This window comes from Eleutherodactylus coqui, chromosome 11, assembly GCF_035609145.1.
Source record: "Eleutherodactylus coqui strain aEleCoq1 chromosome 11, aEleCoq1.hap1, whole genome shotgun sequence".
Taxonomy (NCBI): domain Eukaryota; kingdom Metazoa; phylum Chordata; class Amphibia; order Anura; family Eleutherodactylidae; genus Eleutherodactylus; species Eleutherodactylus coqui.
In genome coordinates this window covers 128,652,134-128,677,925 of record NC_089847.1, presented here as the reverse complement: position 1 = coordinate 128,677,925, position 25,792 = coordinate 128,652,134, and the positions used below count along the sequence as shown (strand labels likewise).

Sequence of the window (25,792 nt, the reverse complement as noted above, 5' to 3'; positions counted from 1 at the left end):
TGGCTGCGCTCGGATTGCTGCTGTGGAGGCCGAGACAGAATCCAGTGTGAAGATAGTCCCATTTCTTGCACCCAAAGAGGCGGAGCTTATGCAAGATTTGCTTTGAAAAGGGGGCGTTTCTATGCAGCTTTCGGTCCTTGTTTGGCAGAATAGGGCGGAGCCTAATTTGTTCCACAACTTGAGAATCAAATGATTAGAGGGATGCAAATAGAACTATTAAGTTAAGCGGACAGCAAGGCGGAGCCGCACAGAAGGAAGAGCAACAAGTCAGGCTTAATCAAGTCTGGCATCGCCTATCAATGCAATCTACTTCTACCCGTGGGCCTTAATGAGCGGTACCTTTATTTAAAATTTAACTCTGGCTCCCATCTAGAGATTTTACCGAAGTTTTTCCCATGCCGTATGCAAATTAGCGGTGGACTGTCTGCTGGGTGGTCCTCCGTGCGATGGGTGGTCCGCTGTGTGATGGGTGGTCCGCTGTGTGATGGGTGGTCCGCCTCTGCAAGCAGGTCAGGCTCTTTCCCTGCCTTCTCAACTCAAACACACCCCTCCTTTGCTGAATGACGTCCCCAGCTCTGCCCGCTCTAGACATCAACCGTTCCACGAAGCGCGCCTGCACCGCACTGAGGAATCAGGTGCTTTGGGAGTTACGGCACCTAATCCCTCAGTGCATTGCAGGCGCATTTAGTGGCACACATGACGTCTCCAGCAAGCAGAGAAGGGAACATGTTTTAGCTGAAGAGGCAGGCACAGAAGCTAAACTGCTTGCAGAGGTGGACTGCCCATCGGACCGTCCGCTGCTAATTTGCATATGAAATGGGAAAAACTTTGGCGGCGATATCTTAAAATGAGAGCCTCAGTTGGAAAAAAATAAGCGCACCGCTGGATTCCTCATTCAGACACACATGCGTACATAATAGGGCAAAAATAACACAATTGACCACTATGACCAGATATTCATCAACCATGGTGTATCCAATCAGTATGAGAGGTAGGGGGTCTATATTGGAGACGCCCCTGAAAAACACCAAATAAGATTCAGTGCGACACAAAGATACACGAGAACAACTCCTATTTTCCTGGCGCAGTAAGTTTTCCATAATTGTCTGTAATAAGGTTCCCAGAACTTACTGTGAGTCCCATCATCATGTGGGGGACTGCATTTTGAGCTGCCTTTCCTTACCTCTTTTACTGTACATTTTTGTCTCCCTCGTGTCCAAATTTGGTACTGCAGTCTGTCATATATCAACATAGTAGAGGGAATGTAACATCCCGCTACCTCATGAGTGCTATCAGAGGGAGGCATGAAAATGTCTATCTTTTGTTGGAATGCATATGGAGGGGTTGAGGCTGCGTTCACACGTGGCGGATTTGCTGCAGATCTTCTGCAGCAGAGAAAAAAAAAAAAAAAAATCACACCAAAATCTGCACCTTAGGGGTGAAATCTGCTGCAGATCTGCATCAAAATCCTCACTAAGGCCGCCTGCAGATGAGCGGGTCGGATCCGGCAGCGAGAATTCTCGCCGCGAGATCCGACCTGAGCGCCTGCAGAGACGAGCGCGTACTCACCCGCGCCCCGCGGCCCCGGCTCTTTCATGTGCCAGCTGCCGGGCAGCCGGCGCATGCGCCGACTGGAGCCGGCGGCCGGGTGAGTGATGTTTCTGTGCAAGGCTCTGCGAGCCCCGCACAGAAATAGGACATGCCGCGGTTTGTTTGCCGCGCGACATTTCGCGCTGCCAAACCGCGGCCGTCTGCATAGGAGTGCGTATTGTAATGCACTCCTATGCAGGCTTTGAGCGGCGGAAATCCCGCCGTGGGATTTCTGCCCGTGTGCAGGCGGCCTTAAGGCGCAGATTTTGATGTGTAACCGACATGGCGAACGGAATCTGCGCGCTTCAGGCTTGCGGCGATTGTTTACGTTAATATTGATGAACTGGCTTAATGGTTCGGATTCTGCGATCAGTTCATGTTCTGCACAAGGACAATACTCCTCCTCTGCCGCTGAGGTTGAAGGGTGATTCATGGAATCTACAAGAATTGCCTCAGAGCGGCCAGCGGATGATTCGGTCAGTGCGTTACAGATCGGCACCACCCATGGGCATTCTTGCCAAACTTGTAGACCAGCCGCCGATCTACTCGCTCCAGGATCCCCGTCTTGTAGTAGTGCCTGTGAAGAAATGAAAGCCGTATTAAGGACAGGGGATCTAGAAGAAAGATGACGGTCTACAGGAGGCGGACATCCGTGATGGTGGTTGGGCTAGAAGGCTACTCCCATAAAACATGGCGATGCCCAATAACCAGTACCCACCTTAGTGCCCTGCTGAGCTTTTCGTAATTCATCCTGTCGTTGCGCTTCCTTTGACCCCACATGCGCGCCAGAGCCTCAGACTTCACCACACGGAAAACCCCCTGTTCCCGATCCTCCCAGTCTAAGATGCCATTGTTTTCCTCAGGTGACAGAAGAAGATCGCGGAGGAATTCCCACAGGTGAGAGCTGTGCACACCTGGAAGACAGAAGAAAACCACCTGAGCATACATCATCCATGGAGATGCGGTGCAACATGGCCGACACGCGAACAGCGCTAAGGCCTCATACTCACCAGCCAATTACTAGACGGTATTCATTTTCTGTTCTATGCACAAAATGCGCAGATTCAGTTCGCCCTATCAGTTTCACCTCATTTGCTTTATTACGGTGCGCTCAAATCTGCACTATTTAGAGTGGATTTTGATGCAGATCTGCAGTAGATTTCACCTCTAAGGGGTGAAATTAGCAAAATCCTCATCAAATGTTGCGGATTTCGACATACATTCCGACAAAATATAGACATTTTCATGCCTCCTTCCGACAGCACTCTGTAGCAGGATGTCAGATTCTCTGTGTTACTGTTGATATATGACAGACTGCAGTACCAGGTTTAGACACAAGAGGGAGCTCCAATATAAAGAAAGAGACCTTCCTCAATAGAGCTGAATGAGCAATGTTAATCTAAGAAACCTACTGGAAGGTTCTGGTAGATTGCTTGGGAGGATATAAAAGGAGTCTGGTTGGGATTTTGGCGCCTTCTGTCTGCAGCTGACTTGTGGGACAGCTCTGCCATGTAGCTGAATACGCTGAGGTGCTGATAATGTTCTGGGACTTCTGGGTGCGGCTGTGAAGCACTATCTGCTCAGGGACCGCAGCAGAGAACTACTGGCATTGGAACTCCATTTTGGCTATATAGGGAAGGCGTCTGCTATAAATTTGGGAGCTCCTGGTAACCAGTCTGGAGGGTAGGGAATGGGTTGAGCTACCCAACCAAATCCCCCTCTGCCAATAGTACCAACTTCTGAAGGCAAGAGAAACCGGTCTCCAACGATTGCTGTGTGCCCACATACTATAAGAGAAGCAGCGGAATCATGGACCGTGTCAGATCACAAGGTCTGATCATAAAGTGTCAGAAGGGTACCATGATATTTTGGGAACTTGTGTGATTTTGTATTTACTGTGTGACATAAAATACTGAAAATCGGATGTTCATTGTTAATGAAGAGCGTACAGATGGGAAGAAGATTGGAGTTGCACCAGGTTCTAGACAGTAGCTGGTTATTATCAATAATCCTGTTTTTCTGGTGTGTTCCGGGGTTCTCTTTCTTACCGCTAGCCCCAAAACTAGAAAGAAACAAAACTGCATTTTTGTAAACCCGTATCCATTGTTCCTGGGGTCATGGCCACATCCCACATATACAGATGTGTTATATGGCCCCCTATAGGAATCTGATTCTCCAGGTCTCCATTGACTTTTAAAGGCTAAACGTGGCATCTGTCAGCCATATTTGTTCGTATAGGGCTTATTGCCCGACATTTGGCCACTTTCCCCCTCTCAGTTCTGAAGTTCATGAGGTTATGAAGTTGTACTATTTTGAGACAAGTTGAAAAACAGGGACTGCTGGGAAGTGTAGTTCACGAGGGAGGAAGTAGCTACCTTCTCCTCCTTGGATTGCAATTGAAATCAATGTAGTCGACAGCCGAGGCAATTTTAGGTTACTCATTAGAGATGAGCGAGCGTACTCGGTTCGGGTGTTTTTGCACTCGAGCACTGCTTTTTACGAGTAACTGACTACTCGGACGAAAAGATTCGGGGGGCGGCGTGGTGGAGCGGGGGGTTGCAGTGGGGGAACAGGGGGGGAGCTCTCTCTCCCCCCCCCCCCCCCACTCCCCTCTGCAACCCCTCGCTCACCCCCGGCGCCCCCCGAATCTTTTCGTCCGAGTAGTCAGTTACTCGTAAAAAGCGGTGCTCGAGTGCAAAAACACCCGAACCGAGTACGCTCGCTCATCTCTGTTACTTATATATTCACTTTATTAAATCCATAAGAAGGGGTGTCCAGGACTTGGATATTGATGCTTTTCCTCATAATCGATAGCGTCTGAATCCCGCCACCGCTACTGATCAGCTGACTGGCCATGGCGCTGCGACTAGCTTTGCTCCTTTTCACTTAAGTGAATGGGACGGAGCTGCAATACCAGGCAAAAGCGCTAAAAATGTACGGCGCTGTTCCTGGTAAGCAGTGAAGGGGACACAGCGCCCATTGGAGTACGGGGCTTGGGAGTTGGACTCCACCAATATCACATTTATGGGCTACCCTAAGGATTGCCCATCCTTATTATGGTCCTGGAAGACCCCTTTAGGCCGCCTGCAGACGAGCGGGTCGGATCCGGCAGCGAGAATTCTCGCCGCGCGATCCGACCCGAGCGCCTGCAGGGACGAGCGCGTACTCACCCGCGCCTGGCGGCCCCAGCTCTTTCATGTGCTGGCTGCCGCGCAGCCGGCGCATGCGCAGACCGGAGCCGGCGGCCGGGTGAGTGCGAGCCCCGCAGAAAATTAGAACATGCCGCGGTTTGTTTGCCGCGCGAGATTTCGCGCGGCCAAACCGCGGCCGTCTGCATAGGAGTGCGTATTTTAATGCACTCCTATGCAAACTTTCAGCGGCGGAAATCCCGCGGGAAATCCCGCGGCGGGATTTCCGCTCGTGTGCAGGCGGCCTTAATGTCATCTAATAACTATAACTAAGCAGATCCGTCAGCGCTCAGTCTTACCCGCTCGATGCTGGTTGGGAGTTTTGTGCCGTTTCACTGGTTCTGATTTTACGTATACTTTATCATCACCTGAAAAAAATAAACCACAAATGAAGGTATGAATGTAATGAAACGGTTACGGGTCACGTGGGCCCATCCCTTCTTAGAACTCTGCGTTAAACAGTTCCTCTGTTCTTCCTCTGGGAAATGAACAAATACATGACAAATGGATGTGTCCTTACACATTGTCCAATCAGTGCTGACCATGTCAGAGCGAGTAGCAACAGACCCTATGGACAAGGGGAGTGGTAATACCCATTTATCTATTTATTCATACATTTCCAGGAGGAATAACAGAGGATCTGCACATGCAGAGTGCTATTTCTATGGCATACAAAACATGTCAGGCGAGATGAGTGATCCCCTTTAAAGCAGGGAACATGTCAGGTCCCTAATGTTGCCCGGGCTGTGGGCAGTACAGTTTAGTGATGTTTCAAAGTTTTCAGTGAGCCACAGAGGGGAGTCCGATGGGGTTCATTAATATTCATGTATTCACTGCTCACCCCGCCTCCACCGCCACTGACTGTGTTATTGTGCATATAGAAATACCTGTCAATCAGCCCCAGGAGGCGGGGTGGGCAGTGAATATATGTATATTAATGAAGCACATTGGACATATCTCTGCTCCATGCTCAAAAACTTTGAAACTTTTCAAAAACTCCTGAAACGATCGGTATAAGTGGCAGACCGCTGAAATCAGTGTGTCCGTCACTGTACTGTACTGCCCGCAGCCCGGGCAGCATTAGGGACCTGGCAGGTTTCCTTTAAAGGGGACCTGACAGCATTGATGGGCCCCATAAGCCATGTTATGGGGCTCAATAGTGAGGGAACAGGGAGTTGCATCTCATACTCCCCGGTTGACTCATTCCAGGGCAGCGCTCCCGAGAAATCAGAGCACACAAAGTGTAACTCTCTTCAGACAACTTTGCACACAATCACTCTCTCATTGATCTCTATGGGAGAGCGTCCAATAGGTGGCGCTGCAGAGGTATTGTTCCAACTTATTTGTATATTACCCAGAGGAGCATGGATGGCCTTATAAGTTTCCTAACTAACCTTCCAGGTGCTCTCTTTAAGGAGTGATGATACCCCTCCTAACCCACGTCACAGGCCTCCACTAGCTAAGCAAGAACCTACTGCGCATTAATGAAGGCCAAACCCCGAAACAGCTGTCTGTGTATGGATTCTGGATAGATTTTCAATTCCCAATCATTGTTCTACAGACCTGTATAAAGGGTCAAGCATTGATTTGCAGGAATGCTGCCATCCAATAGGTGGCGCTGTAGAGGTATTGCTTCATCTAGCATATTTGCATATTTCCCAGAGGACCATGGATGGCCTTATAAGTCTCCTCATTCACCTTCTTGGTGCTCTCCCTAAGGAGTGATGTTACCCCTCCCGGCCTTCTGCAGAGCCTTAGGGGCACAATGCTGGAACGAGGGACCCAGTGAGGATCAGATGCAGCTCCCGCTCCCTTTGCTTTGAGATCCATAACATAGGTGCTGACAAGTTCCCTTTAAGTGAAATGATTATAATAAAGACCTGACATTCCGGTTCTCTTAGTCTAAGAATATGCAAAATACAAAACCACACTTCTCGTAACTCCTAACAAGTTGTGTCACTTACGGTCAGCACTTTGGGCTGGTGGCACCTCCTCTGTAGCAGTAAGTAATGGACCGCCTGGGGGCAGGAAATATAAACAGGAGACATGTCAGCAGGAGAACAACTCCGACAAGGGGGTTACTTATCGTTCATGCAATTATACCACTTAAAGGGGTTGTGCCAACATGCACAAGGGGCAAACAGCTGATGGGCACAGGTCCCGCTCTTGGCACCCATGCAATCAACTAGCCCACAGGGGAAGCTGCAGCCATCCAAGCAATTTTGCTGCAGGGGTAGAGTTGTATTACAGGATGGCAGAAGGGGAGCCGCTATTACTGACCCGCTCCCCGTTCTGGGTCATCGAGGGCATGATCGGGATACCCACTCTATGTCGTCTTAAGGGGGGGGGGGTCATTGTTGTCAGTTTGCTTGTATAGCTATTAATGTAATGTTTAGGTCTAGCTTAGGACCCTTTTACATGGAACGACCCGACGGGTGCAGATGCCCAACAGGTTGACCCAACGATCATCATTTTGCTGCTTTTACATAGGAACGGGAATCACGAGTAAATGGAAACGGAGTGGATCGGGGATCGTTCCGGCTCACCCGCCTCCATTGACCGATGGTCTGCTTACACGGCCGATACATTATTTAGTCTTCTGCATGCGGAAACCAAACAACAAACGAGAAGCGAACATATTCTCAGTCGTCATTCAGTCGGGGCGTGCCTTTACACCAAACGATAATCGTTCAGATTCCCTCTGGATAGGGGAATCTAAACGATTTATCGGTTCGTGTGAAAGGGCCCTTAGGGCGGCTTCACACGGGCGTATTTGCGCGCTTAAAATTGACACACACCGAGAATGGAACCCGCTAATAACAATGGGTGCGTTCGCATCTCCCCATTTTGTTTGCGTATTTCTCGCGCGCACAAAAAAAAAAAATACAACCTGTTCTATATTTCTGCGCATTTGCCCACCAAGAGATCCCTATAGAGGTCTATGAAGGGGTGCGCAAATTTGTGCAGAATATGCAAGGGGATGCATGAAATACTGCGCAATTCCGTGGGAAAAAAACACAAAAAAACCCACATCCGGAACTCATTCGGCTAAATAGCCATTTATAACCGGGGCGTATTTGTCTGCTGCGCGCCAATAAATATGCCCTGTGTGCGCAAAAAGTACGGTAAAATGCGCAGATATGTAAAAAAGCCTCATTCACAGCGCAAATATGTTGCACTGATGCCTGCGCAAAAATGTTTGCACCCGTGTGAAGCCGCCATTAGTGTACATTATTAGCAGGGTTGAGGAAGCAACAGGCTCCATCACACGAGACCTCAGGTGGGTTTCCAGGAGGAGGGCGGTCAGAGCAGCGAGGACTGGACAGTCGATGTGTTGGGAAGTCCTGGGGAGGTAAGCTTAGCGCTGAATTACCGAGCCCTACAGGTGTAACACGAATGAGACGGCGCCAGATAACCCTACGGGTGAAATCCTTTCCCCTCTGCCGCACACTTGGAGTCTGTTATTTTCCCCGACCGTCTCGACTCACAGAGCAAATATATGATGAACCAGTAGGCCCGTTTACTCGCGACGCCTCGGCTGCGTTTTTTGTTGTCATCTGTGAACGACTTAGTGGAGGAAGTTGCAGAGGCTTTGATTTTCCAACATGGGGGACGTTCTTTGGTCTGAATTGGCCTTGTTTGTTTCTGGTTCACCCAGTTAATAAAGTGATCAAGCATCTCGATGTCTGGATAGGAGGACTTTCCTCAACGGCTGCGGTGGGTGCCCATGCCAAGTAGTTAGCACAGGGAGGTGGCACACCAACCAACCCTTGCCCTAATATGGCCAGATCCGGGATGTGTACTGTGGTGCAGGGTCTGTCACAAATGAGTCGATCGTTCCACCAATGGCCGAACCGGCCCGAGTGTCTACAGGGAGCGGGGACTAACTCAGTCTTCACCCCGGTCCACCTCACAAAAGGAGCAGCGAGGCCTGTGTGTACCTGGCATTCTTTGGCGCAATGCATGGTCTCCTTCCTGCTTAGTATGCAGCCGCCCAAACATATTTAGGCAGTGCCAGGTAGCTCTATGGTCATGTGGCATATTCATTAGGGCACCTAATGGACATTCAGCAAAATGTATTTTTCCCTATATGGAATCTGGGCATCTCTTGTCATTCTATAGATAGTTGAGTCGCCCACTGTTCTTTGGGACCATCTAAATGTACATAGAATTGATAGTTGCAGAATTGTGGACCCATATAGATAAAAAATAATGGTGGACATTCCCTTTAAGGTCCCCTGTTCACAGCCAAGGCGGAATATCGCTAGCGATACTCCGCCACAGGGGAGGAGCACCGACAGTTCTCCGAGATGAGCCTATCCAATAGATAGGCTCACTGTGGAGAATCGCAGCAATCACAGCATGCCGCGATTTAAATCCCGCAAGCAGAGAATCGCTATGATTCTCCGCTCGTGGACACCGGCACCACGCTTTCCATAGTAACCCTTTTACGTGATCAGCGGGCGATTCACCGCAAGCGGATCATCGCCCGTGGACAGGCAGCCTAAGGGTCGTGCTACCATAAAAAGTTGGGTAGAGGGAGGGGTTGGTAGAAGTCCTGACCTCCATTCCCAGTGGGGAGATTGGTGAGGGCATGCAAGCTTCCTTGGAGCGGCCCCATTCTTCTTTTAGTCCCTTCTTACCATGTGTTCGAATTTCTTGCAGAAGACTGTAGAGGAAGTGACCGCACGCTCCTGCCGCCTCTGTGAAGTCCTCTTTGGTCATGTTGCAGAGCTCCATGCCGGACACATTGAAATGGGAGAAGGGAATGCAGGCGGCGTCCAGCTTGTGGCTGTCACAGGAGTACTGCAGCCATTCACACACATGGTGCTTGCTCCAATGCTCTGGGGGTAGGGCCGACCACTGCGAAAGGACATCTGAGGAGAAGGAGATACAGAATGTAACAACGGTGATTGGACTCCATGATTGGGTCCTGGCAATGGGGCAGAACAACTGCCTATCAAAAGCAGTGATTGACATGATGCTCCATATGTCGATGGACGTCTCCAACTCCGGCTGCTGGAGACATCATGTATTCCATGTGTGACATACCTGCGCCGCACTGAGGCTTTAGGCGCATGCCCTGCAACGACTCCTTGGCAGGAATGATGTCACACGCATGCGCCATTCACAGTGCAAACGCGCATGATGTCTCCAGCAGCCGGAGCTGGAGATGTCCCTCAACATAGGAGGGGGCAGTACAAAGCCTTGACCCCTGGCAGATGTGAACCGCCCATCGGACTATCCAAGTCTAATTAACATACAGCACGGGAAGCCCTTCTAGAGATGGGAGTGCACAGAGGTGATGGTACCATTTTAACCATCATTCAAACAAGGGAGATGGAGCAATACCTCTGTAGCGCCACCTATTGGAAGGCAGTATTCCTGCAGGTCAATGTTAGACTCTTTATACAAGCCTTGTAACAAAGACTGGGAATTGATAGCCAAGCCAGAATCAATACACAGACAGCTGTTTCAGGGTATTTGCCCCTCATCAGTGTGCAGTAGGTTTTTGGCTTGCCTAGCGAGAGGATCGGAGTGGAATTCTGCAGCGCCACCACATGGGAAAATGTAGCATTACACCATTCCTATTAAACATACTGGAAAGCTGGGTCCTCCAGAGTGAGGGGCTGTCTATGGGAAAGTAAACAATGACTCTTTAACCCCAAAATATTGGTAGATCCTTGCAGCAAATGATTAATGTTAGGTATGGCTGTCCTTGTGGCAAGGCAGGGCATCATGTAGTGTGCCATCATCTGGGTTTGCAGATTCTCTGCAGTTGGTGAATCCATATACATCACCTCTGTTCCCCATCTATGAATGCTATCCCCGTGTCTCGTACCTGCTTGCTCGAGCCTGCCTTCCTCATTTGCCTATTCGGTATAAGGGAAAACCCCGAATACAGATATAACTTTGCAAGTACAGGCAATGAAGTGATTAATGCAGCAGAACTCTGATGCTAATGACACACCAGCAATTAGAGATGTTAATAGAAGGAGGAAATATTTATTTCTTCTGGTTTCCAGGTAACATCAGCGCATGAGACATCAGCCCTAATTACCAGGAGACGTGACACACAAAGTGCTGCAGAAACTCTCCAAAGAGTTTGGACAGCTAGGACCTTTACCTCTAGCATCCCCCTCAGATAAGCGGCGCCGGATAGCCCCGGCTAGGACATCAAATGATCAATCTGACTGGTGATAGAGGGGATAGATGTCAGTCAGTATGGATCTGATGTCAATGGCCGACTAGTAAGTATTCAAGGAGGACAGAACGGACCCTCGTGAGACATTACCGATTTGTTCGTATGTGGCGCATTTTCCGAACTGGACTTTTCTATGGATCAAGTGTACAAACCCCGGCAAATGAATGGAGTTCATATTTGTGCGCGATTTTATCGCCGTGTGAAACTGGCCTTATTGCAGGTTTTTGGGAGGCAAAATAAACAAAAAAAGCATTTTGGGTCAATTTCCGTGTTTTTTTTTTTTAACAGCATTCGCTGTGCAAGATAAAAAGTGTGTTTGATTGATTATACGGTTCGTTATGCACATGACAAAACCAAACGCGGGTTTTTAATTTTTTTTTAAAAACAAAGCAGGGAAAGTGTGCAAAAAACTTTTTTTAGCACAAGCCGCATATGAGCGTCCTGATAATGCACTGCAGTACAGAAATACTGCAGTGCATTATCGCTTCTCATAGTGATCACAGGTCGTGGCAGACTTGGACGCCATTGTCTGGCTTCTAGTTGCCACGGCACCCGGCGGAGGGCCGATGACATCACAGAGGGACACTTTACAACAACATTGATCATATCATGCTACGGGTTAACAGCAGGACCCGGTGTTCTCACCGATCCCTGCTGTTGCAGTGGGAGGCAGGCTGTCAGTCTTCTGAGCCTGTGCCAGCCGTAAGACATACGTTTACATCCATTCGCAGGAACCTCTTCCCAGCCGGGGCGTACATTTACAGTAGTGACAGACGGAGGTGGAGGCAGTTTGGTGCAGCAATAACAGTTTTGCTAAGACATAATTGATATGTACACAGCACTCCGGAGGAGGGTTCGGTACACTTAACTGTTGCATAACCACATTACGTATTATTCAAAGTATACTTCCCAACATGCGGCACAATGCATCGGATGGCAGAACACATTGGCCCGCATGGATCACCTCAAGAGCTTTCCAAATGGTGGCAGAATTGGCAGCAGGAAGGCACAAGTTACAAACCCTGGCCATTCCCTATTCACCCAATTGACTATTAATGTACAGGGCTCTCATCACACTTTCCCCACCCAGCTTCCTTCTTCCATGTTGTGTGGAGGCTCCTTAGCTTCCAATTGCCGTACGGTCACAATATTAACCCTTACAGGTAGTCCCAGTAGGTCCGAAGTCCCCAACCTGGCCAGGGACTTTACACCTAACATAAGCTGGGCCACCATCCTTGGGAAGATTTTCACCAGACCGTGGCTCGCCAAGTCTTCATCTGTGCAGTAGTTGCTAAACAGACCTTTATATAGCCACCCTGTCCCTGCCTTGGGGAAACCGTGAGGAAGACTCGCTCTCCTTTCCTGTGCAGCGAGGTCTTCGGCCCCGATGGTCTGGCCCCTCTTCTGCATTTTCGCAGGCCAGCTTTTCACCCGCTGCTACAGCAGGCCCCTCTGTCGTCTGCACAGCGGCTACTGCGCAGATATTTCACTTTGCCCCCTAGTCTCTCTAGACTCCTGCTTTTTCAGCCCCCGGCCTCCGCCACTTCAAGGACTGATTTCTGCTACTGCATCACATTAAATTGTGATGTAGCTTCTTTTCCTTTCATACGGCATCTGCTGCGCCTAAAATCTTCAGGCTGCTTCTGGAGGGAGCAGCACTTGGCCTTCCATACACTTCCCTTGTTTTTCAGGGCTGGTCACGTTACCCAGTTGATGGGGCCTCCTCATTGGCGCTCACATTTTGGCCCAACTCCCTTGATTTTTTCCCATTTAGCCCCAAGTGTTGCTCTAATTAAATCCTTATACTATAATTTAATGTTAGCGTGTGAAAATTAATAAATTGCAGCTAATTGCTATCCGCATTAACGAGCTGGCACAAACCAGGGGGCGCTATTTATGTAGCTAAAGAAGGAATGAGCCATGATTGATAGGATTTAATTAGCAAAAACGCTATCAATCTTAATGACAACGCACGATGTGCTAATTAACATTAGCTACCATTAACGACAGAGGAATGACAATGACGTCCATTGATGACTGGTCATAGTCAGTCCTTACAGGCAAGGTTTGTCATAGATTCTGTTTTTCCAGAACTGACTAATAAACCTGACCTGGGCTACAGGCCAAGACCTCGAGCCTATAGGATGACGCCAGCTGCCATATCACCACATGGATCTGAAACTATGTGCCAATATATAGAGCACACATAATTAATCCCTAACTTATGGGAACACATATGCAAATAACCTAAAATTAACCCAGCCGGTTGTGCTGACACATGCCCTCTGCCCTGGCATGGTAGTATCTGGAAGTCATCGATACAAGTGGAAGAAAATGGATGTGAAGAAAAAAGAAAGTCTCAAGATTGTCTCTTCTGCTTCGAGTAATACGTCCAAAAAAAAAACAAAAAACAGTGCTAGAATAAGATTGGTGGGAGCCCAAGGTAAGACCATAGTGGTGCAAGGTTGGGTTGCACCCAGACCCTACAGTGTGAGGGGTCCCATATGAGTAGACCATTAGTAGGAATGACGTGTGATCGTTGGGGTTCCCGTTACAGTTTTGCCTCTGGTCAAATAATTTGGTGCACCCATACCTCACCTGACCCCCTATTGCATCCACATATAGGAGAAGGCACCGGTAAGGCCGTAGGCTGTCAAGATGAAAGGTGGCGTAGGGAGCCGGAGGCCGCCGGCCAAGATTAAAAATAGTAGAGGCCCTGGTACGTGTCCTATTAGCCCTCCATACAATCCGACCCAGAACATTACGAATAAAGGGCAAAGTGATTAAACTATTTGAAGCAGGTGTTGAATTTTTTACTGTCCACCAGTCATAATTTCCATGCTGTGTGTACAACGGCTTAGTACAGCGGCCTCTATTGCTTTAATTTCTAGATGTTCAGCGAGTTTGAACCCTAGCTGGTTGTGTGCATTAGGCTCAGAGACCTTATTCCTGGTGTTCAGTGGCTTCATGCTCCATCTCTGGTGTCTAGGGTTTAGTATTCTAGTCCCGGGTGTTCGCTGGCCACCTCCCATTTGATTGCATTCATTGGCCTTGAGGTTCCTTTTGCTGACGTTTAATGGTTTGGTGCACCAGTCAATGGTTCTAGGGGCCAAGTATCCTACTCCCAGTTGTCTAGTGGTTTACTGATTGATGGGGACCATAGTTTTACAGTCCCTTTTCCTGGTGTTCACTGGTTTACTGTACCAATCTGTGGGGTTATTAATCTAGTCCCAGGTGTTCAGTGGCTTGCAGTTGGAGTTGACGGTGTCCATTGGCTTAAGGCCATGTAAATTAATGGGCATGAATGTTGGGGCTATGTAAAAGGGATAACGATCAGCCGACGACCAAGCGTTCACTCATTAGTGGCTGATTGTTGCTTTTTAGCAAACATAAGAATTCTCACCAATTGGCTGTACATCTGTGTGACCGGGGAGATGTACAGCCAACTGTATGGCCAAGAACTATCAGATGTACTAACGATCATACCATTGACTCTCCGCCCGTGAAAGAGTAATACTTTGTCGGCTAGCATTCTTGGCCAGTGTAAAAAGAACCTTAGAGTCCCTTGAGTCCAGGGAGTAATAATCACTTGCGGTCATTGGTTAGATTTCCAATCTCTGGTGGTTACTGGGTTAATGCACCAGTCCCAGTGTTGGAGGTAGCATCCTTGCCCCAAATGTCCAGTGGGGTTTCACCCCAGTCCCATGTTTCCCAATTCATAATGATCAAATTAAGTGACCCAGTTTCTGGTGTTCACTAATTTCACTTCTCATCTAGTGATTTGGTGCCAAAGTCCTGTTATCCAGGGTTTTCACTGTCCCTAATGTGTCCTGGTCAGTTCTCTCATTAGTGTCATGGGCCCACTAGAGTATACTGAGGCCCACCCTTCATCTAATCACTTGGAATTACATCTTAATGTTTGGTGATATCATTGTACATATAGGATGTATCATCGATAAGGTCTAGTAGGTTACTTGTGAATCAGCCCATAAGAGATAAACCCTAGTGACAAGGGATTGCCGCCAAAGTCACCACCAAATGGGTTGTCTTCTGCTGGACCTTTGGGGCTCAGTTCTGCGTCCGATCCTGAGCCAAGCAGAGAATGCTCTGGTAATGGGTGCCAGACATACACTAGCCAACATTCATGATCTTTAGAGTTAGGAGGACACCTTTACAGGGATCACATATAGGATTAGTTTAGGAGCGACGGCTGATATAAGAGACGCCTTACCTGGTGAAGGTTCTCTGTATGTTGGGTACAGGTCGCTGCAGAATAAGTCTGTCCATGAAAACTGGGCTTCAGTATATGAGGGCATAACAAGGTTATGCGTGGAGGAGTCTATCATCACCTGCAATGGTAATGTCAAAGAGTCATTTTTACATGAGTCTCAAAATCATCATCATCATCATCATCGTCTCTATGGCGCCATAGGCAAAATAAAACAAAGTAGTAAGCTAATAGACAGTTTGAACAATATGGGTGAGGGTTCTGCTCACAAGAGTTACACTATATGTGGAAATAGGGGTGACACAAGACTACAATCTATGAGGAAACATGGGTGAGGGTCCTGCTCAGAAGAGCTTACAACCTATGACAAAAATAAGGGGGACACAAGAGGTATCCGTGCTGGTTCTGTACGATGATCGGCCATCTTTTATATAGATATGAGGTCTATTAGGGTGTACGGGATGTAGGGCATGCCGTGGGATGAAGAAATTGGGCTTCTAAGGGGAGATACAGGGTAAATTGAAAGGGCGTAGATTAGGAAATATGTCAGGCCTCTCTAAAAAGATGTGTTTTTAGGGCACTGTTAAAACTGTGGGTGTTGGTGACGAACCTGATTGTCTGGGGTAGCGCATCCCAGAGACCTGGTGCAGCTCAGAAGAAGTCTTGGTGACAGGAGTCAGAGGTTTGGATTATAGAGGATCTTAGGGCCCTTTTACACGGGATGACTCTCAGACGCTCAGTCCACTACAATCGTCCCAGTTTTAACTGCTCCTGTGCTTTTACAGAGGATTGCTCATTGAATGGAGACGGGTGGGCCGGAACGATCTCCGGTGCGCCCGCCTCCATTCACAATAAACAGGCCGTCGTTCAGAGATAAACAACTGCCTGTTTACACGGCTGATCGTCGTTTTGATTTTAAGGCCTGCAGAAATTGAAAGATGAATGAATTATTTTTTATCCTTCATTCGTTAGGGACATTTATTTGGCCGATCATTCAGATTCCCACGATCCAGTGAGAATCTGAACGATGATTGGGGCATGTAAAAGGGACCTTAATCTGCATTGAAATTAGAGTTCAAACCGCAGCATCTGTAAAAGTCCTGGTGCAGAAGGGTGCAGAGAGCAGCCACGAGGAGTAACGTCATGCCCCGCGGGCATCCCACAGACGGGAGGGATGGCACCAGCGACTCCATTATGAAGGAACCCACAACCTGCAAACTCCTGCCTCTTACACAGGTCACACTACACAGACGCCATGAGAATGGCGTGAGGGTCCAACATCCTGTAACGGGACCAGCACTCTCAGCCCAGTACCGTGCAGCTCAATTGGCCAGAGGACACCAGAATTGGCAGGTCCATTATTGGTGCCCCATTCTCCTCACAGATGAGAACAGATTCAACAAGATCCAAAGTGGGATTTAAGTGTGCATGTAATATTGAGTGTAGTGTATATACTGCATACCGTCATGAATTACACAGAGTGTTGGACCTGGCATGATGATAATAGACTAACGCTGTTTTTGCAAACGAATGAGACCCTTTTCTCTAATCCCGGAGAGCCTCTTTAATAATCCATGTTCCTGTTTCTGAGTAGGTTTGCACAAAATTGCTAAAAGGAAAAGGTCTTGTGTCCCCGTCCACAGATGGCCCCTTGAAGTTAGGTGGCCGCTGTGGCCAATCAGAGGCTACAGTAGTCACCATCTGAACTCCTGTGATCAGCTCTTGTATCCTGGGCGCCCTGATGCCAGGAGTTCACTGCAGCCTCTGATTGGTCACAGCACTCACATGACTTTCAGCGGCCGTCCGCGGATGGGGCAACTCAGCCGGGTTCTGGTGGGCTGGAGACAGGCGAGTATTCTGTGCTTTTATATTTTATCACATCTCCAACCTTTAAAGGGAGTCTGGCACCAACTTGTAGCTCTAGGAGCTAAGCTTATAGGCTGAAAGTAGGTCTGTGGAGATAAGGGAAGTTTTATTTTTTCCTGCCCCATCACTGCCCCGTTGTCAGCGCTGAAAGCCGTCGCTCAATGCATTGCGGCTTCCAGCACTGATACCGGGGGAATGATGGGGAAGCAGGGGCGTAACTATAGAGGGTGCAGGGGATGCGGTTGCACCCGGGCCGAGGAGCCTTAGGGGGCCCATAAGGCCTCTCTTCTCCATATATGGAGCCCAGTACTATGAATAAAGCATTATAGTTGGGGGCCCCATTCCAGGTTTTGCATTGGGGCCCAGAAGCTTCAAGTTATGTCTCTGTGCAGCATGGTTTAGGTATAGGTACGGGTACAGATAAAGGGGGGGCCCCAGCTCATGTTTTGCATCAGGGCCCCTGAGCTTTTAGTCACGCCCCTGTGGGGAAGGCAAGTATAACACCTACGTGCCCGGACTCAGTGCTCCATTGGCGGTGATAAAAAGATGGCCTTGTCTAATTACCGTATTTTAATAAGGCAGCAGCCCGTCCCTCTCCTACAATGCCACAGACCATGGAGCCAGTGATACCACATGACCTCTTGTCAGAACGCAAGCGGAAGTGGCGGGTCTGACTCTGCGTCTTTAAATCGCAGCATAACCCCTTTAAAGGGAACTTGTAAAAATAATGACATTACCAATTTTTGTTTTCATGCTCTTGATCTACTAACTATTGCAGAAATGTCATTATTTTGCTTCTTTCCTAGTTACCACGGTAACTTCTGTGGATGTCACGTGACTCAGATGATAAGTGAGGTCACATGACAGGACATCTATCTTCACAGGCGTTATATACTATATCTGCCTGTATAATGTGAAATCTGTGCAGTACACGACCCATTAGGCTGGCTGTCCAGGGGCGGTCTGTCATAGTGTGATCGCAGCGATAAGTCGCACCCAGAGCGCGCATGACACACTTTCCATAGGATAACTATGGAAAGTGCAGCCCAATGTACACGAGTGGAAAATCGCCCGCAATTTTTCACTCGCGTCTAAAAATCCAAGGACAGCCGGCCTAAAACATATTTTTTTACAAACCACTTTCGGTGGAGATCCCCTTTAAGGTTTTTATTTCATTTCATGATGTTTTCACCACAATTCAGGTGAGATTCCAATGTAGCGGAGTCAGTAAACAAGGGTGTATTTGGGGTAAGGCGACTCCACAATGACACGTCGATCCTCCCCAACAGTTGATGCCAACCAGTAGAACACAAACATTGTATTGTCCCCACATCAACATGGTTCCTGTCATCGCCGGCCCGGTGTCACCGCACATGGGCTCCACCCCCTGACAAGATGTTCTTCTGTCCCAGTGAGCCGGCAGCTGGGAGGATTATCGGCGGAGCACAGAGGAACGCTATCTAATATACAAATCGGGACTATTAACCCTTTCCAATCCACTGTCTGATGTCTAAAGACATACTGATTGAAGGCTTTACATCTCCGATGTCGGAAGAAGTCCGTCAGGGTATTCTTACTGTAGATTACTGGTCGCTCTGTTGTCGGGGGCTTCTCCAGCATGTCCCATACCGCAGTACTGGCGCTAGCCAGCAGATGGTGCCATTGTATAATAGCAGAATGAGAAAACCCCCTAGGAAATCCTGAATCCAAAATTGGATTGCAAAGGGTTAACCAGATAACAGCCAACAGAACACACGGCTGTCATTAGAGATACGACATTCAACGCGTTCAGCTGAAAGTGGGCCAAAAGTGTGATGATAGATATCTGGGTACACATAAAAGGGGTTGTCCACTTTAGCCAATCCTAATTTGCTAGAATAGACCCCACTAATATGCTGGTCATGCCCGAGAGGCCGGAAAATACTTCTGTCGGCTCACCTCCATTCACTGCAAATAGGCAGTCGCTCCGAGATTGATCGCCTCCTGTTTACACGGAGCGAGGAGCCGCTCAGTAGCTGATCCGTTGAAACAGACTACCGAGCGGCATCTCACTCAGTGCCCTGGGGGCGGTGTGTACACGGGCCGACAGTTGTCCATAATCGCCCGTTTAGGTGGGTATTCAGGCGACTATCGGCTATTATAGTATAAAACGTGTCAGCCACTAGTCCCCATTGTGCTCGCTAGTCCCTATTGTGCTCGCTAGTCCCCATTGTGCTCACTAGTCCCCATTGTGCTCACTAGTCCCCATTGTGCTCACTAGTCCCCATTGTGCTCACTAGTCCCCATTGTGTTCTGCTGATTGCAGCTTCATGTTGTAAAAAATAAACAGCGGCTGATATTTTGTTAACGCTGTGAAAGACAGTATTGTTTTTCACGCCTCCTCAAAGGTCATTTAGCATTGTGTGGTTTTAATCTGGTTTAATTAGGTTCAAGGCGCTTAATAACTGGATGTAATTGATGCATTAATCATACAAATTTCATGTGGTTATATAATAAAACGTTTTACTGTACGGCCCGGGATCCGCAGATCGCAGCGATCAAATAACTGTGGATTTCTGATGATCTGCAGATCGCAGCAACTTGTAAGCCCCAAGGTGACTGATTTGACTTTTGTTACATTGCAACGGCGTTACACTGTCAGAAACCCGCGCCTCGGCGCTCACACAGTCAGTATGGGAATAGAATTGTACGACGGTTTAGGCTAGCCTCATTAAACATGCAAGGGTCTTAGCGCACATTTGATCAAAACATGTGAACCCATCCGTTCCACCCAGGCGAACCTGATTGGATGGGTTCCTAGCTCTATAGACACCTCTGTTTGGGTAAAAAGCCACCGAACGGATGGGAAAGCTGGCCACTTGGCTGTATACTCTCACTGAAGCACCTGGGACAGACGGGTGAATGGAGTGCATGACAGAAATGAAGCCAGCCAGCGTAACTTGAAGCTTCTGGGCCCCAATGCAAAATCTGTTAAAGGGCCCCCAATTATAATGCTTAATTCATAGTACTGGGCTCTCTATATGGAGAAGAGGCTTTATGGGCCCCTTAAGGCTCCTGGGCTCAGGTGCAACCGCACCCCCTGCATCCTCTATAGTTACGCACCGGCAGCCACTGTTCCACCAATGCAACAAAAGCCAAAGTCAGCCACGGCTGCAACAAATACGGTAACAGAAACACATTCCTGAGTACCAGGGGCGTATTTATAGGGTTGGCAGAGGTAGCAGTTGCTACCGGGCCCTGGAGCCTTAGGGGGCCCAAAGGCCCTTCTATCATATAAGGAAACACCAGTGTTATAAATGGCACATGGTTGGCTGATTTTGCATTGGGGCTCCCTATATGTAGCCTCTGCCTAATCTTTTAAGGATCTTCTTCTTAAAAGACCCAACAATGCAAAGGAAAATTGTCGGAGGGCCCCTATGCCGAACTTTTGCATCCGGGCCCACGAGCCTTTAGCCACACCTCTGCTCAGCACTTACGCATATTCAATATCACATATTTAGCTGTATAACCTGTATCAAAGTTGAAGTCACCATGCAGCTCTAGCCTAAAGGACTTGTATGAGACTAGGAAAACTTGGCCGCTTTTTGTCAGAAACTGCGCCACTCTTACAATCCCTTTAACCCTTTGCAATCCGATTTTGGATCGAGGTTTCCTAGGGGGCTTTCTCTTTCTGCCATTATACAATGGCTAGAGCCAGTACTTCAGTATGTGACATGCCAGAGAGCCCCGACCACAAAACGGCCGGCAATATATAGTAAGAATACCCTGCTGGACATCTTCCAACATCAGAGCTGTACAGGCTTCCATCAGAATGTTGGAAGACGTCAGACAGTTGATTAGAACTGGTTAATATTCTCCACTCATTATACGCACTTCTGTCTCATACTACAAGCGAAACTGAAAATGCTTTTTCCGATAATCGCCCATCATTTTCAATAGGGCCGACGGCAGCAGCTCCGGCCCCATTAAAATCAATGGGAGAAGATCGCGATCCCCTGTCGTGGCTGAGACAGCTGCAGCAGGGGATTCCTTCAGCCCGCAGGGATGCGAAGCTGTCGCATCCAGGGGCCTCCACATGTTTTCAATGGGGTTGGCGGCAGCAGTGCAGCCATATTGATAACAATGGGAGAACACTCAATCTCCTACCGTGGTTGTGACAGCCGCGGCGGCGATGAAGGGAACCCCCGCAGTAATTCGAGGCAGTTGCCTTGTGAAAACACCTTGCATCCAGGGGTTTTTAAAAGGAGGCCCTTGCCAGTGTGCAGGAGCCGTAAGGGCGATTCCATTTTACTTCCGTTTTTCTGTTCCAAAACCGGACAGTCGGAAACCCCAACACAGATGTGAATGAGCCAGAGGCGTAACTTGAAGCTCCCGGGCCCCGATGCAAAATCTGTAACAGGGCCCCCAACTATAATGCTTTAGTCATAGTACTGGGCTTCCTATATGGAGAAGAGAGGCCTTATGAGCCCCCTAAGGCTCCTGGGCCCGGGTGCAACTGCATCCCCTGCATCCTCTATAGTTACGCCCCTGGAATGAGCCTTCCCAGAGGAGTGAAACCATTTCTATAAGGGATCATTCACACGAGCGCATGTTCACTACATATAGTATGGGGGACTGGTTCCCACAGACCGTCATACTGCTGTTCACACAATACATGCGGAAAAACATGGCATGTATTAGGTGCGAATACACGCCAAGATAGGCAACAGGGATTGAACGTACGCAGCAAGTACTTCCGTAGGCGCTCACCCGCTCGTGAGGCTGAAGACAAGCGCCTGGTGTAATAATCCCCAGCATGTTGTGATGACTCCTCTGATAACACTGTGGTTGGGGTGCGGTTTAGTGTCAGTTACAGCGTACAAACTTGTGGCTGCGATCCAAAAATAATATGGAAACTTCTGGCGAACCTTAATTGATATGTTGGAAAATGGCATAAATAGCAATTCCTTAAAGAGGTTGCCTAATCTAGAGAAGCCGGCCCAGATCAGCTGATTGCAGATGGCTACATATTTTGGCTTCGCAAGAAAAATGTAATATCACCCCCATCTACTAGCACGTTGGACCCCTTTGGCCTTCAGATCCGCAGCAGTTCGTCGTGGTGTAAATCCCACCGGGTGATAAAATCATTCTGCAGGAATATCGGCCCCTGCGGACAGGAAGCTTCTTGTAGTTGCTGCAGATTAGATGGCGGTGCTGACATGTTCTGACCAGCTGACAGGAAGGGGTCAGCGATTCATGCTGCTTGTGCCAAATTCTGACCTCCCATCAGCACAGAAATCTGGACCCATCTGACCAGGAGATGTTTTTCCGCTGCTCAGTGATACAAGTTTTGCGCTCTTCTTCCCCCTGGAGTCTTGTCATTCTGTTTCTTTTAGACACAATGGCGCTGGAACTGGTCGTCGGCTGTTATAGTCCATCCGTGATAAGAAATGACGAGTGGAGTGAAATGGTAAAGAAAACCAAAACACAGTTCCGCCATCTTTGGAAGGGTCTTGTTTTTAATGGCATGCACACAGAGGCAAAAAGGACATGATAACCTTATTCTGTGGGTCGGTACGATTACGATTCCAAATTTATATAGTTTTTTTTTTTTGCTATACTCCTTTTAAAAACTAAAATTATCTTTGGGAAAAAAAACTAATTTAAAATTAGAAATATGGGTAAAGTTTTTTTTAACACCTGTAATTTTTTGAATTATTAATAAAACTTTTTAAAACTCTATTTTACATTTTTTTAGTCCTTCTAGGGGATTTGAACTTGCGATCATTTGATCAATTAAACAGTATAATGGCTTATTCAGACGAGTGTATATTGGCTGGGCGTGAAAACCTGATCGATATACGCACGTCTGAATAATGGCTACTGCAGTGCCATCGTATTGTATTATACCGCGTTCTGACCGGCAGTTTATCATGCCACACCACAGGCACAGCCTAAAGCTCCATTTAGACGGGATGAATGTCGGGCACACAATGCCCAACACTCGTCCCCACACATACTCGATCTCATGCTGCTGCATGGGAGCTAGTATTGCTGGCTCACAGCGGTGCGGCTGGAGCAGCATAAATGATGGATGATGAGCTGATCGCTTATCGTTCAGTGTAAATAGCAGCTGTTCAGTATTGAACGACCGCTATGTAAAGTCAATGGAGAGGGGCGGGGGAGAGAGAGGAGAGAAATCTCCTGCAGCCTCCCTGCCCCACTGCTGGCCGCTCCGTGAGCGAGCCAGCGATACTAGCACGGGAGCATGGACACACAGGGACGAGTGTCGGGCATCGTTTGGTCTAAATAGAGCTTAAATTAATGTAAGGTCAGAGCCCGGGGCTCCACTATTCCTGCACCAGCTCTCTCAGATAGCCCACCCTGCCAGAAGAATCTGGGACCGTTGTTCAAAGTATCAGTCTTCTTATAAACTTGTCTCCCTGCCCTTTGATGTCTCTTTGGGATTTGAAGCTGCCATTTGTAACCCTCATGTTGTGGATAGGTGTGGGCATGTGTGAGCACGGCTTTACTCATCATCTATGGAGATAGCTGAGTTCTGCGCTTGGCTATCCCCCTCAGTCCCATAGGCAGGGAGTGGAGTGGTGGTCGCCCAGCACTAGTCAGTTCTCCTGGGGTTTTTGGGGTGCTCCAATTATGTGATTACTGGGGTGCCAACAGTTGTACCCCAATCAATCATTAATCACCTATCCTGTGAGCTAGGCAGGCGGACAGACAGCCACGAGCTAGGCAGGCGGACAGACAGCCACGAGCTAGGCAGGCGGACAGACAGCCACGAGCTAGGCAGGCGGACAGACAGCCACGAGCTAGGCAGGCGGACAGACAGCCACGAGCTAGGCAGGCGGACAGACAGCGACAAGCTAGGCAGGCGGACAGACAGCGACAAGCTAGGCAGGCGGACAGACAGCGACGAGCTAGGCAGGCGGACAGACAGCCACGAGCTAGGCAGGCGGACAGACAGCCACGAGCTAGGCAGGCGGACAGACAGCCACGAGCTAGGCAGGCGGACAGACAGCCACGAGCTAGGCAGGCGGACAGACAGCCACGAGCTAGGCAGGCGGACAGACAGCCACGAGCTAGGCAGGTACGAGCTAGGCAGGCGGATAGACAGCCACGAGCTAGGCAGGTACGAGCTAGGCAGGTGGACAGACAGCCACGAGCTAGGCAGGTACAAGCTAGGCAGGCGGACAGACAGCCACGAGCTAGGCAGGCGGACAGACAGCCATGAGCTAGGCAGGTACGAGCTAGGCAGGCGGACAGACAGCCACGAGCTAGGCAGGTGGACAGACAGCCACAAGCTAGGCAGGGGGACAGACAGCCACAAGCTAGGCAGGGGGACAGACAGCCACAAGCTAGGCAGGGGGACAGACAGCCACGAGCTAGGCAGGTGGACAGACAGCCACGAGCTAGGCAGGTACGAGCTAGGAAGGCGGACAGACAGCCGCGAGCTAGGCAGGCGGACAGACAGCCACGAGCTAGGCAGGCTGACAAATAGCTGTGAGCTAGAAAGGTGGACAGACAGCCGCAAGCTAGGCAGGTACGAGCGAGGCAGGCGGACAGGCAGCTGCGAGCGAGGCAGGTACGAGCTAGGCAGGTGGATAAACAGCCACAAGCTAGGCAGGTATGAGCTAGGCAGGCGGACAGACAGCCGCGAGCTAGGCAGGCGGACAGACAGCCGCGAGCTAGGCAGGCGGACAGACAGCCGCGAGCTAGGCAGGCGGACAGATATAGACATGAGATAGTCAGAACAACACGTAATAATGTGAAAAACATTAGTAATAACGGACTCGTCGAGCCAGAAGCATAATATCACATGATTCATATCCATTGTAGATTGTCTTAAAGGGACACACTACACGGAGCCCACAGTACATGAATGTAGTCTTCAATAAGAGGAACACACAACTGCAGAGAAGATAGGGATCATAGCAGCGGACATCTTTCTGGACTTCCTGTCAATAACACTAAGATCACTACAGAGAGCCTCCCCCCTGCCTGGAATGGCTGACAACAGGGAATGTAGAGCAATCATGCTCAGTTCAGAATGACCTGACTGACCATTAGGGGGCATCACTGTATGAGTTCTACTCTCTGGTCCGGTAGGGACACGGGTGCTCACCTTATAGAGGTCCGTAAAGTCTCCTGAGAGCCTGAAGAAGACACAGCTGTGTGCGAGTCCGACCTCCGATGGAAAGTAATGAACACTCCGCTGATTGTGAGCATCCGAACAGGTTAGGTCAGTTCTCCGGGCTCAGGAACACACCCATTACGTGACGAGCGCCGTGACTACTCTGGATGTTACTCAGTGCGAAACGCAGACTCATACCAACACCGATTTGGACCACCGCCGCCCGTTCCTTGTGGCTCCCTACTAACTGTGAAACTACAACTCCCAGCATGAGTTGACAGCTGTAGACCATCAGGATTGATAATTTCCCCACTGGCTGGAGACCCCTGCGCCCTCTGAAGAGTATGGGGTTAAAAAAAAAACAGTATTATAAAAATATGGCTGTCGTCTTCAGAAACAGCACCACCCCTGATCACAGGATGTGTCTGGTACTGCAGTGCAACTGCAGTGAAGTGGATGGCGATGAGTGGCAGTGCCACACAGGTGTTACACGGGTTCGGCGCTGTTTTTCTAATCCTGTCCCGTAAATTCTAGGCATTGAATGCCGGGCACATCCGCCGGGCCGAAGAAAGAAGTTCCCGGCTGCA

General features: G+C 49.0%; 1 protein-coding gene across 1 annotated transcript; it reads right to left on the bottom strand.

Annotated features, from left to right (window-relative positions):
* Positions 1-289: 289 nt before the first annotated feature.
* On the bottom strand, positions 290-25,231 carry ELF5 (E74 like ETS transcription factor 5). Its single transcript, XM_066583505.1, has 7 exons — positions 25,197-25,231; positions 15,215-15,332; positions 9,422-9,655; positions 6,743-6,796; positions 5,078-5,146; positions 2,309-2,504; positions 290-2,167 (listed from the first exon to the last, which is right to left on the bottom strand). Exons 2-7 carry the CDS (start codon positions 15,327-15,329, stop codon positions 2,068-2,070), a joined length of 768 nt encoding a protein of 255 aa, XP_066439602.1. The 5' UTR covers positions 15,330-15,332; positions 25,197-25,231; the 3' UTR covers positions 290-2,067.
* Between the last annotated feature and the right edge of the window lie 561 nt (positions 25,232-25,792).

What these genes read in the sequence shown, in the direction of transcription:
- ELF5 (XM_066583505.1), bottom strand. Translation starts at nt 15,329, where the DNA reads ATGATAGACTCCTCCACGCATAACCTTGTTATGCCCTCATATACTGAA. An exon ending in ATACAGAGAACCTTCACCAG is followed by an intron (nt 9,656 to 15,214) that starts GTAAGGCGTCTC and finishes CCTTCTCCTCAG; the next exon opens with ATGTCCTTTCGCAGTGGTCG. An exon ending in TCCCAACCAGCATCGAGCGG is followed by an intron (nt 2,505 to 5,077) that starts GTAAGACTGAGC and finishes TCTGTCTTCCAG; the next exon opens with GTGTGCACAGCTCTCACCTG.